Source organism: Crocodylus porosus, unplaced genomic scaffold, assembly GCF_001723895.1.
Source record: "Crocodylus porosus isolate Cpor-Errol unplaced genomic scaffold, CroPor_comp1, whole genome shotgun sequence".
Lineage (NCBI taxonomy): Eukaryota > Metazoa > Chordata > Crocodylia > Crocodylidae > Crocodylus > Crocodylus porosus.
The window spans coordinates 11,730,231-11,742,920 of record NW_017728911.1 but is presented as its reverse complement, the minus strand read 5'-3'; the positions used below and the strand labels follow the sequence as shown (position 1 = coordinate 11,742,920).

The window sequence follows — 12,690 nt, the reverse complement described above, 5'->3', positions numbered from 1 at the left end:
GCACTGGAATTACAGCACGTTAGAACAGGATCCCTGCATTAGGAACCCCAAGTTTTGAGATTCATAACAGGAACATACAGGGCAGGAAAATGCCTACACCTGCCAACAGAAAACACCAAAGGGATGGGTATTTCTCAAACCCCACTTCTCTCCTGATTGCAGGTATCTATGTAAGACTGAAAACCACATTTAAATCATATGGTTCACTCTTCTGTGATAGTGACCCTTTCAGTAAACTAGTGTTGAGAAAACTCGTACAGGAAGTGGAATGTGGATTCAATTCCTTTCTTATCCTGAAAGAGTACAAAAGTCACCTTTCCCACTTACCAGGAGAGTACACTAAGCACACTGCACTGCTCCAGAGGGTCTGTGTCCTAAAGTGGAACCAATTTAATCACAGTCAAACAATGCTTCAGGGAGGTCATTCAGCAGTGCTAATTAATTCATCCAGAGCACTGCATGTGCATGACTTCACAGCTTCCAGTTTAGGAAACTGGGCCAGCAGAGCAGCACATTGCACTTGAAGACACTGCTAGGGGAAATATATTTACATGGCCTGATACTTGCAAAATAAGGGATGGACTCAACTCATTTCAATGGGTCAAAATATCCCATCAGGTGGTAACAACTTTTAGTCACCACCACTTGGGCAGGAATCCAACTGGTAGCTAGTGCCTAGTGAAACACAGGGCAGCATTTTTAGGAACATTCTGCCCCTTTCCTGTTTTAACAGGTATAGAAGCCTGGATTAAAGACAGCACAATTATCGCCCCATCCATGCCTTGAGGCATTAGCAGCTCCTGTAAAATCTTACCCCCCTTCTTCTGAGTACTTGTGCGCAAAGGACAGAATGTCAGAAGCTCGTCCGCTGCCATCACAGATCACCACGGGGAGAGGGGGCTCTTCTCGCAGACATTCCAGCACAATTGAGATCACATTGGGACCTCCTTCAACTATGAGCCCAACTACAGGCACACCTTGTCCCAGTCCTAAAGAACAAATCAGACGTGCTATTAAACTCCAACAGTGTCAGGGTTCATTAGAGAGAGGGGAATTCATGCATTGTATGTGTTTATGGCTTCAGTGTAGGCCATAACAGTTTGGCAGTTTCAGGAAAAAAGATGGAGTTAGCCATACTATGCAATAACTGGATAAACATCCCTATGCTGCTTCACTGCTCCAAAGAACAGAAGCAAAATGCCTCCCAACCCATCTTCATGTAAGCTTGCTTACTTTGGGTCTTCTACTTACTATTCACTCAAGTGGTGATCTGTTTTGCAATCTCAGGCAACATACCATTTTCAGTTTCTCCTGAGAGAAGCCACAGTACTGTCCTCCAGCCTCTCAGGATGCTTTTCTTCTGCTTCCCGTGCTCCCTTCCCCCCCCCCAAGCACTCCCCACCAAGACTGTGTTGCTCACTGGATTCTGCTGATCCAGCCAAGCAGGGACCAGAATATGCCCCCTTCCCTGTGGGACTCCACATGGAGCTGCAGGGAGACACAGATGCTGAGAAGTCTGGGTCAGTCAATCAGGGCTACCTTGAGCATGTCTGCATGTGCTGATTTAAGGCACTTTAGCACAATTTAACGTGCATTATTAAGTGCTTTACAAATGGTGATTTTAGGCTATTTGCACTTACATTTGATACCTGCAAAAGCTAAACAGCTAAAACACACGTAGATGCGTTAAAGCACATTAACACTGTATATGGACTGATGTGGGATTAACTTTAGTCCCACATCAGTCCACGCACATGGTATTAATGTCCTTTAACGCACGCACATGTAGATGCAAGCCTAAATCACCTTAATATGCATTAAGATAATGCTCATCAAATTTAGGCATGCCTAAATCCTTGTGTAGTGGTGCCGTTCTGTCTCTTGGCAGATTGTGGAAGACTTCTGAGCATGCTGAGGTATGGATGCATGTCTCCTGGGGGCATCAGCACTCAGGGCCGGATTAACACATAGGAAAACTAGGCACATGCCTGGGGCCCTAAATAAAGAAGGGGCCCAGTTGTGCTTATTTTACATATTGTAACTGAGTGAAAAAAGTAGGGGCCCACAAGTTGGTTTGCCTAGGGCCCGCTAATCCATCCCTGTCAGCACTGCAAGCTCTCTGCTCTTCAAGGGCTCAGCATTCAAATGTCTGCTCAGGCATCTCCTGGTAAGTTTTTCTACCAGGAAAATTTTCCCAGGTCATTTGATTATGTGTATGCAGCCTCAGTTAGATGGGTTTCTTGTTAGATTTACAAATGGATTAGCTCTGCTTACTCTATGACCCTGTTGGCCCAGTTAATTTTGTGATGTCTCTCACCTAATGTCTTTTTGCTACTTTGTCTCTTGTTTGTTACTTATACATCATGTCTTTAGTAAGATGACATTTGCCTATGCTTTCTTCTAAGACAGACATGTAAGCTTGTTCTCTTCCTTGTCAAACTGAAATGTCTGGTCGATGCACAAGATGACAACTGAGCATCCCTTTGTTGTCCCTGCCTCACTATGATCTCCAGGCATAGGATGACAAAGGGAAGCCCACAGGTCACATGGTCACTGCAATCTCGGTCAAATGATCACTTACAGCATGAGAAAATGTAAAGCCAATAAGCCAATGCCATCACATGCAAGTTGACTCAGTTTTTAATTCTTGACCAGCTTAACATAAAAAGGTTACACTTATCTAGTTTTCTAGTAAAGCTAAGTGAGAACTTATGAAAAATACCTACATTTTCAGTCCTGTCAATTTAATTCCTTTTTCTGAAGATCAGACGTGACATGCATTGGACAGCACCAGTTTCCTGTAGACTGGCCAGCCAATAGCTTTGTCAGTATGTCCCGTCTCCGAGCTGGAGGGAGCACAGAGACTGGTGCAGCCTCTATGGCCATTAAATCCTTACCCATTCCTGGCAAAACTTTCAACAGGGGTGCCAATCAGTGCCACTTATGGTGGTAATATTTTTATGGTGTGGTAGTAAGTGGACCAAAGCCCTGCACACAACATGCTCTTAATTTCTGTACATTTTCAGATTAACAGCTTTGGTCTTCAGGGGGCAAAACCACCAGTTAAGCAAGAAACAAAACAAACAAATCCCCCAAAGCTTATAAAAGAAATTTACACAACATGTCTTGCCTCTTAGGCCCTTAGTTCCATTTCTCCTGAACTGATGATTTGTTTTATGAGTACTACACTTCTCTCGTGTCATACACCTGCAGATGAGTGTCTGCTGATGGCCAAGATAACAAAAATATAGTAGGATTACCCCCTTTATAAGTGTGTACAATGCTTGAAAGAGAAACATACACACAGATCACAGTACTAAAAAACATGAACCACTGCTCAGACCTTGTTCAGTTCATTCTGTCTGCTACAGGAAAAAATCAATAGGAGAAAAGCAATAGGGTAACTATTTCCAGAATGTTTTGGTTACTAGTGGACAACACAGATGCTTTAGGCTTGATTTCTGAATGTAGGTAAAAATAATTATCATTAATATTTACTGATTAAAATGGAGCAGGGGGCTGGACCAGATGATCTCGCAAGGGCCTTTCCAGCCCTAATGTCTATGAAATCTATGGGTTTTTCCAAGTCTAGTTACTTGAAAGAACTCAGAAATCCATTTCTGGATTTTGTAAAATTGTCAAATACAGGACAGATACTTAAAATGTTTTGTCTCTATGCTCTCAGTCTTCTAATAACAAACCTGAGAGACTCAAACAAATGATACGCCAGAGAGGAAGCAGGAAAATCTTTAAATAATATGCCACTTTTTCTTTTGTGCTGGATGCAGTTGTAAATATCCACTTTGCCCGTTTGAACCATTATGTAATCATTATTTTATTTAAAATAAAAATCATTACTGTTGCACAATCACATGAAAACTTAGCTGTGTTCTTTTATTTAGTTCTTTAAGATGTTTAAGATTTTCAGTAATCAGAGTGGTAGAAAAGAGTTAATAGAGAAGAAAAACTAGCAAAGAACTGTCTCAGGAGAAATTATAGAAATATATCTTATAAATCATTTAGAAAGGGAAGGACTAAAGAGCACAACACTTTAGAAATGAAAATCTTAAACCAAAGCTTCTGGAAGTGGCTTTATTAAATAGCCAAATCTTGATTGATTAATTAGGAGAGAATTTTGAGCATGAAATGTACAGTGAAACTTGAGAGAAAGAATACATATAAAACAAATAAAAAGCGATGGCACAAATTCTTGGAAACAGGAACTACCAACAGTCACAGAATGCTAGTAAATGTGAATTAGATGAAATATCTGTCCCTGCTGGGCATTAAATGATATCTTTGAACACTGTCTGGTAGCAGACAAATACCTTCATCTTCCTTTGCCTTTGCCCCCTCCCTTCCCTTAAAGTCTCATGTCTTTGAATTTTCTCCATATTATTTCTCAATTTCTCTTTCCCATTTTAGATCCCTACACTTCTGCATATTCCATCCTGTTAAGAATCAGGTCTTCGGTATTCATAATGAGGAAGCATATTTTATGTTCCAATTACATTGGTGTAATTAAACATTTCAGTAAACGTCTGGCAAAAAAAATCAAATTATAACCCCACAATATTACATTTATTATTTCAATTATTTTATTTTATAATTAACACTAACTGTTTTAATCACACTTCCTTCAAGATACTGTGTTTACAGATTGTTTGAAAATTCCCACAGCACTTACGTGTGTTAATTTTCTGAAGGGAGATGTGTTTTTCCAACTGACGTCGCAATTTAACTTCAGCTCCATATTTGCCCAATGTGCCGTTGTCTGCTAGGATGAAGTGTGTGTGAGAACTGTTGAGCACAGAGAGCTTACTGAGAGGGTTTGACATTGTCTGGTAAACTCTTGTCACCTGTCAAATAGATAAGTATACAATGAGTGAAAGGCGGGGAGAGATGGCTTTATTTGCTACTAATACATGTGTTGCAAATTCACTTGCACAGTTCCCAATACCAGATTGTACATTATCACAGAAAGAATCTAGCAGTGCAGGCCTTCAGAGTACAGTATGGTATAAAGGAGACTCTCTCTTTAGCTATTCACAGCCAAGTGACTTTCAGACATTCCCCAGAGAATGGGAGTCACATTTTTGTGCTTCCTCATGTGTTCCTTGTCAATTATTAATCTACTCTTCATAATTACTGTATTATGTATTTGCTTCCTCCATTAAAAAAGAATTCCCCTTCTTTAACACCTGGAGCTCACAATATTCACACTCAACAACCAAGTGCCCGATCACAATAAACCCACGTTCTCTACACACAGGGGCCTTCATCATCTACTAACCAAGATTAATGACATGGGTGTTAGAACCCGAGACTTTCCCATGTACCAAAAGAAGCCCTTCACCCCATTCCCCTTTCACGAAATTGGATCTGCTTAGCTTTATGCACTGTACTTATTTTTGTTGACCAGACAGCAAATAAGACAAATACATAATACTCTTTTTCTAAAACCCTTTCTCCTCAACAGCAACCAAAAATACAAGCATCTCTAAGCAATCATTACTTCATTAGCTGCACTGAAAACAATGCCTACTTCTCAGGTTGCATGAATTGTCCTGTGTGTCATGAACAGTAAGCCCCTGAGATATTAGACAGTCATGTGCAATATTATGGGTTTCAAGATTTAAATCATATGAAAGTAGGTGCTATAATGAGTCAGACAAGTGCTCCATCAAGCCCAGTAAATTGCCTCTGACTGTGGCATGGATGTATGCTACAGAGGGATAGCATCAAACTGGAGTGATCTATCCCCTATTCCATACTCCTCCTGGCATCCATCATTATTGGTTTAGAGATGTCAGAGGAAACATCTTCAACTGTTCTGTTCAATAGCCATGAATAGATCTATCACCATGAATTCATATAGCCCCTGTTTTAACTATCATCCATTAATTCTTATGTCAGTGTTTCCTATTTTCTCCTTCCTGGGATTAAGGTTAACACCTATAGGGTCCTTTCTTTACCCTCTAGAAATGAGACAGTGTCCCCACCCAGTTAGTATTGCCTAACTTCTTTCTTCAGCAAAACATTTTGAGTCCAACTAACATGACTGAAAGGAATCAATTCCAGAACACACATTAACATTATCTCTTGATGCATTTTGGACACAGTGAAAACACAAACACGCACAAACTGAAAACAGATAAACTATATCCTTTATTCTATGGTCGACAAGAATAATATCTGACTACAGAGGAGTTTTATTAGAGAAGAAACTTACATCTTTCCCAATCAGATCCTCCTTGTTTTCTACAATGCCCCATGGCGCAATTCCTATGGCACATATGCGTCCTCTGGACTTGGAAGAATGATCCTTCAAGGCATCTCCAACGTGGCGAATTACACCTATAGGCACAATGCAGTTAAATTAATTCTTGACCCTTTTAAGGCTTAAAAGGAAAATGCTGGCAAATAGTTTGATACCTGCCTCTTGGCTGAGTAAATTAGCCCTCACTAAGCCCTGTACTGCTGTGGCTGGACTGCAGCCAGCACTCCCAAATACAGCAAGTAGCTTGTATAAAGCTGTTTCTGGTATTGCTATCCTATACTGAAATCTGTAGCACAGATATCCTCTATAAGACATTTTGCAATAGTAGAGTCTTGAAAGAGAAGCCATCTGTATCCCAAGTGCCTTTTTAGGCCCTGATCTTATTTTGTAATGTGTGGGAGCAAACCCTTGCAATGAAACTACAGTGGTGTCACTTAGGTCCAAGTCTTGCAAAGACTTAACTACTGAACTCAGTTATTTTATTCACAGTGTGCCAATTTAAGCACATACGTAATTTTTAAAGTCCTTTCAAGGCAGAAGACTAACAGTAAAAAAGAAGTAAACATTTCTTTACATAAAATAGGTCTCGTTAAGAGCAATCAGTATCTCTGTGTTATGGGGGTGCTGTGAGAAAACGCTTACAAACACATGGCAGAGAGGCTTCACGCAGTTCCAGAGGTCTGCCTGCAGTCATAATAATCTAGGATGGGTGTCTTTGCATACAAAATAACCAGCTATAAAGATACATTGCAGTTAAAGAAACTAGGTTCTTAAAATATTATGGTTGAAAATGACACCCAATTTGTTTCCATTTCCTTCAAAATCAACCGGACACATGTTAAATGGATTAAAAACTTGCTGACTTACAAGTCTCAAAATGTAACTGCAAATAGGGAATAATCAAGGTGTTTTCCTAGCTGGGGTCCTATGGGGACTGTTCCTTGCCCTGCACTATGAAACCCTATTTTTATTAGTGACCTAGACAAAAACATAAAATCATCACTGATAATTTTTTTTCAAATCAAACAAAGTTTACAGAGCCTTCTGGTCACTTGGTAAGCTGAGAGGATGCAAACAATGTGTTTTAGTGCAGCTAAATGTAAAGCCATGCACCTTGGGACAAAGAATATAGGCCATGCTTATCTAGGAGGCAACAACTTTTAAAAAGACTTGGGATCATGATGAATAACCAGCTGAACATGAACTTTCAATGAAATGCTGTGCCCAAACAAAGTTAATGTGATCCTTGGACATGTACATCAGGGACCCCTGAGAGGAAGTGGAGGGGTTAGAGTCCCACTGTATTTAGCACTGTTCCTGGAATACAACATCCAGTTCTGGTGTTCACAATTAAAGGAAACTGAAAAAACTGGAGGGGTCCAGAGCAGAGCCATGAGGATGATCAAAGACTTGGAAAACATGCTTTACAACGGAGGATTCAAAGTGGATCCACGTTTTTGTTAAGCTTAACAAGAAGTCTGTAAGCACCTGCACAGGGAACAGAAATCTGAGAGCAGAGGACTCTTCATTATTTAGAAGACAAAGGCTGCATCTACATGAGACGGTGACTGCGCAGTCATTACTGCTCAATCATTTAGTACCTGGATAAAACAGTGCTAAATGACTGAACAGTAACCAAAGTTACTGCACAGTTACACCGAGGAACATTTTTCGTGATGCTGATTGCACAGTAGCTTGTGACTACTCTGGAGTAGTGTCGTGTCACGCTTCCTACCATGCAACGCTACAGTTCAGTAGTCATGGGCTACTGAGCAACCATGCAATGCTACAGTGCAGTAGTCATGGGCTACTGGGCAGCCAGTGTCTTGTGTAGACGTGACCAGTTATAACAAGATCCCTATGCCTGCGAGTCGAAGTCAGACACATTCAGACAAGAACTAAGATGTAATTTTTTGATAGGGAGGGGACGGGAGTGTAGAAGGGTAGGCAGAGATTAACCTGTGGAGCAATTTTTCTATGTTTTTGGTGGACTCTACATAAATAAAATGAATACTGGATAATCTGCCAAGATGCACTGTAATGAAAAGAGGAGTTAATTCATAGAAGTCTTGTTGTCTCTGTTACAAGGAGGTTGGGCTGGATGATCATAATGGGCATTTATACATGTACCTTTTGTCCTGCAACATGCTGGAGATCCACTGTTTCAGAGCAGACTTGATTAACTGAGTCTGCTCCACACATGAGCTGACACACTACACTGTGCTGCATGCAGTTGTATAAGAAGGGAAATGCACATCAGTGCACAGAAAATTGCAGTGGTACTCTTTGGAATTAAAGCACCTCTGAGGTGCTTTAGTTAAAGAACTATTTTTTCATGCTGACATGCCACTTATACAGCTGCATCCTTTGCAGTGCTGGGCACTTTTCAAAGCACCTGGTGCTGCAGTGCTTACATGTAAAAAAACCCAGTGGTCCATGGGACTGTAGCCTATGCATCATTCATGCATGGGTTACTAATGAGAAACAATGGGAGTTGAAAACATTCAGTTGATAAGTCAAATTTAGAGGGTGGTCAGTTCTTACCAGTACTAACTCCTCCAGTGAAAATCCAGGCCCCTGTTGTCATGGCAGCCTTGATCAGGCCTTTCCCAAATACTTGCTTCAATTTAGGTTGTAATTCAAAGTTTTGAAGGCCCCCATGGACAGAGATTAAAAGTTTGGGGAGTTCCAGTTGCCAGTCTTTCACCATGAGATGAAGCAGCGAATCTGGCTTGGTGTCATATGACAGACGGATATACTGCAAAATAATTTGAGCAGTCTTTGTCATTCTATTTCTTTTGTTATATCTGCCATTGACAGACCATCATACGCCTATGCCTATGTTACACAAATCTAATGTCAATAAGAAAAAGTTCTAATCTTTTTTAAACAGCAAACGTGAAAGTTTCTATATTGCTTACAAAAAGAATTAGACAGTCTGAGGCCCTCTCCTCCACTCCTGAGTAGCTGTGACTGATTATGTGAACAAATCTTTAAAACATTTTGGGGAGGGAAAAAGTGGGACAAAATTCTCATATGGAATTTGAATTGTGGAAAATTAGCACTATGAAAGGGAACAGGTGTTTTCTTTGATTCCTAGAATCTTGGATTGACTATCAAAAAGAAGTAGCAACCTACATACCTGGCTGGCGACTCATGTATATTTTCTCCTGGGCCATGGAACAAACAGGTACAGGGACAGATGCTAGGAGTGGAGCAGAAGTGAGCAGAGGCGTGTGTGGACAGACAGCTTGGACTGCTGGGCTAAGTACAGTCAGTCAAAAAGCCTGAGGCTCCATCAATTCAATCTTTTCAGGTTAATCTAAGCTGCATAGATTGAACTGATAAGCAAATGAACAGACATTCATTTTTGATTCCAGAAATGCAGCCACTTGCCCACAGTGACCCGGGCCAGAAGCCAGGGGCACTAGAGCACACCTCCTTGCTCAGCTGAAGCAGACCGCTTGGGCCAAGGCTAGCCTGTCCACTCTGGAGGGAGGGCTTGCAGGGAAGGCGCAACGCATTCTGGGATGCTGGGATACTGTGAGTTAGCTTGAATTTAGAGGGGATCTGGGACAGAAGTTCAATAAATAGACTTAACCTAAATAAGTTAAGTCTGATACTACATCCATCTAGATTTATCTTAAACCAGTTTTAGCCATTTTGAAAGTGGTTTATGTGCAATGAACTTCCGTTGTGTTACAGATTTGAACTGGTTTCTGAGCACTTATACTGGTTTACGTGTAATTTCTGTCCCTAGCCCTGGTGTTTATGCTGTGCCTGCATCGTTAAGGAATGCAGGACTCCAATCTTCAGCTTTTCAAGTTTGCCTCTCTTACATTCACTTAAACACTTTTATACATCTGGTAAAATAAATCTGCTGCATTTACACCTACATTGACTTGGATGCTTGGGCCACAAATAAACACATTTCATGCCAGCAGTGAGTGCATAAGTGACTAAAATACTGTAAATGACATAAGCTTCATCAACTTCAGTGAACTATGACACTTTTAAACAGGTGAGGATCTAAGCATTATGATAAGATGTTTTTCAGTTTAGCATAATACTGTGCCTAAATATTTAAGATCAGAAGTCTGGTCCAAAGCTCTCTGAGGTACAGAGAAAGACTCTCTTTGACTTCAAAGGAGCTGGCCCTTAGTGAGCTAAGATCCTGACCACAGATGAATATGTCACTACAGCATATCCTCTGCTCCTTACCATGGCCTTATTTGAATGCCCACCTCCCTGGAATTCAAGATTTCCATAGGCATCTGTTGGGCATGTTTGGGTGTGCTTACTGACAGACCATTTTTCTGGATACGTTTCCAACTGCTTTGTTTCCTCTCCATTTTTGTTAGCCGTTATACTTGGAGGGGGTGGAATATGTTGACTAATGAGCTGGCCACAGCAGCACCTGAAAGTTAGAATTTGGAGCAATAATGAATACAGGATCTCCAATATCTGTTTAAAAAGATAAATTAAGCTTCCATAGACATGAAGAATTAGATTTTAGATTATACACACAACCTTTGACTTGCGTATCTACCTATTTTGTATATCACACATACAATGTCAGGGGAGCCACAGAAGCATCTTGTATGAACTGTATCAAGACAAATGTAACAAGCCCCTTTTTTCAGGTGTACCAGGCCACAGGTGTTTCTTAATGCTTAAGGACCAAGTGACTCACTTCACTTCTCTGGGAGGAAGGAACCATGTAGGTATGTTTCCCAGGTTAGGGTAAAGTAGTAGCTGTGAGGGGCCTGCTTTTGTTCCCCTGTGGCCCATCTTGTAGACAGAGAACAGAGGGGTATTAGAAAAGGCATCTTGAACTCTCTTCCACCAGTGAACGGACCACAGTTTGCCAACTGATAACATAATGGCAGTAATGCTACATTACATCTAGAATTATAGTACTGTACTATGGCACCATACAGGAGTATAATATAACATCCAGAATGCTGAGATCAGGTATGTTTTGGTTCATGAATCAGGACTGTATCATTCTCCATTGCCTCATCTATCTCAGAGCTCATTCTGGGATTTTTGTTTTTCAAAATCTCTGCAAACTTGCCGCACTTTGCTTCTCTGGACTCATCCCTACCTGCTTTCCCCTACTACTCACTCCTGTCTTCCAGTGTTGGCCTTCTCTGTGCTCCTTTGTATCTGCTTCAGACTGCATAGCGTGAACACACATCTTTTTTACTTCTGCTCCTCTATCACCTTCTCCCTCTAGGCAATGAGTAAAAGTAACCCTAACCTACACCCGTGTAAATCCTGACCAATTCCACTGACCCCCATGGTAACCATCTTCTATTCAAATAAATTGAAAAGGTTTCAAATGCTACCTGCTAGTATCTTTGTTGTTGGCAATTATATAGATGCATTCTCTTTTTAAAAAGGTCTTCTCTATCCAAGCCTTTTGACCCTGAAAAAAAAAAAGAGAGAAACCATATTCTTATGTATTTGCTGAGCTACACGTACAACATAGTAAAAAAAAAAAGAATTGTAGAAAAGCAGAATATTGTGTGACTTAAAGAAACAAAATAGTAAGGAGCTCAAATAATGCCTTTTTGTGTATTTTTCTGAAAAAGTTACTTTGTTGAAAAAAATCATACACATAAATGTATATATTTATATATGTAAGTTTCATAAACATGAATAATTGAATACATGCATATATAAATAAATTCTTTTCCTCTCTTTTTCCCTTGACAGACCAGTCTACACCCATATTGTGAGGCAGCTTTTATTAACACATTAAACCATCAAGTTGGTATTCTTGGAGACAGGCTCCTTAAATTGGGAGGTATCACATTCACAAACCAAGGCATATTGGTGGAATAGGAGAAACAGAACTAACCTTGAGGACAAATGGGATCTGTGGGACCATTTCTACTGCAAATACAATTCTTGATGCCAAGGCTCATAATCTTTTTCAAGCCTGAATTATAAGTGAACTAGAACAAAGCTACAGGTCTGTGCAATGCAATTAAAAATCTGTGGCATTAGCATGGCAATTAGATTTAATGATCCTGAATTGTGTGCAGTTCAGAAGTGGCCACAAGCCAAGGATTTCCAAACTTTCTGAGCTGGTAAGCTCTTCCTCTGTATCCTGATCCTCACTCAGCAGCAAAATCATGCTACTAGTACAATACAAAACCCAGCAACTAATTGTGATGTGTTGAAATGCTGAGAGATACCAGATATTAAACATCCTTCCATTTCAATTATATGAATAAGGCTGCCTTGCTGATCAACACTGATTATTATGAGGCTGCAAAACATAGTCTTAAATTGTTTTTCAAGTAATGGACATTTAAACTTGGTTTTAATTTTCCCTACCAAAGTGAAATGTCATTTGTAGAGCTATGAGGATGAAAATGGCGCAGGAACTTTCAAGACTT

The 12,690-nt window shown here is 40.3% G+C and overlaps 1 protein-coding gene and 1 long non-coding RNA gene across 3 annotated transcripts in view; one reads left to right on the top strand and one right to left on the bottom strand.

Annotated features, from left to right (window-relative positions):
- TRPM1 (transient receptor potential cation channel subfamily M member 1) overlaps window positions 1-12,690 on the bottom strand; it is a 131,096-nt gene that overhangs the window by 57,835 nt on the left and 60,571 nt on the right. The window contains exons 2-7 of the mRNA XM_019533432.1: window positions 11,632-11,711; window positions 10,502-10,697; window positions 8,825-9,038; window positions 6,233-6,357; window positions 4,688-4,859; window positions 815-989 (exon numbers count right to left, since the gene is read on the bottom strand). Of these exons, the coding sequence (XP_019388977.1) occupies window positions 815-989; window positions 4,688-4,859; window positions 6,233-6,357; window positions 8,825-9,038; window positions 10,502-10,697; window positions 11,632-11,711 (962 nt within the window). The remainder of the gene's footprint in view (window positions 1-814; window positions 990-4,687; window positions 4,860-6,232; window positions 6,358-8,824; window positions 9,039-10,501; window positions 10,698-11,631; window positions 11,712-12,690) is intronic.
- LOC109308949 overlaps window positions 1-12,690 on the top strand; it is an 86,401-nt gene that overhangs the window by 41,421 nt on the left and 32,290 nt on the right. The window lies entirely within an intron of this gene.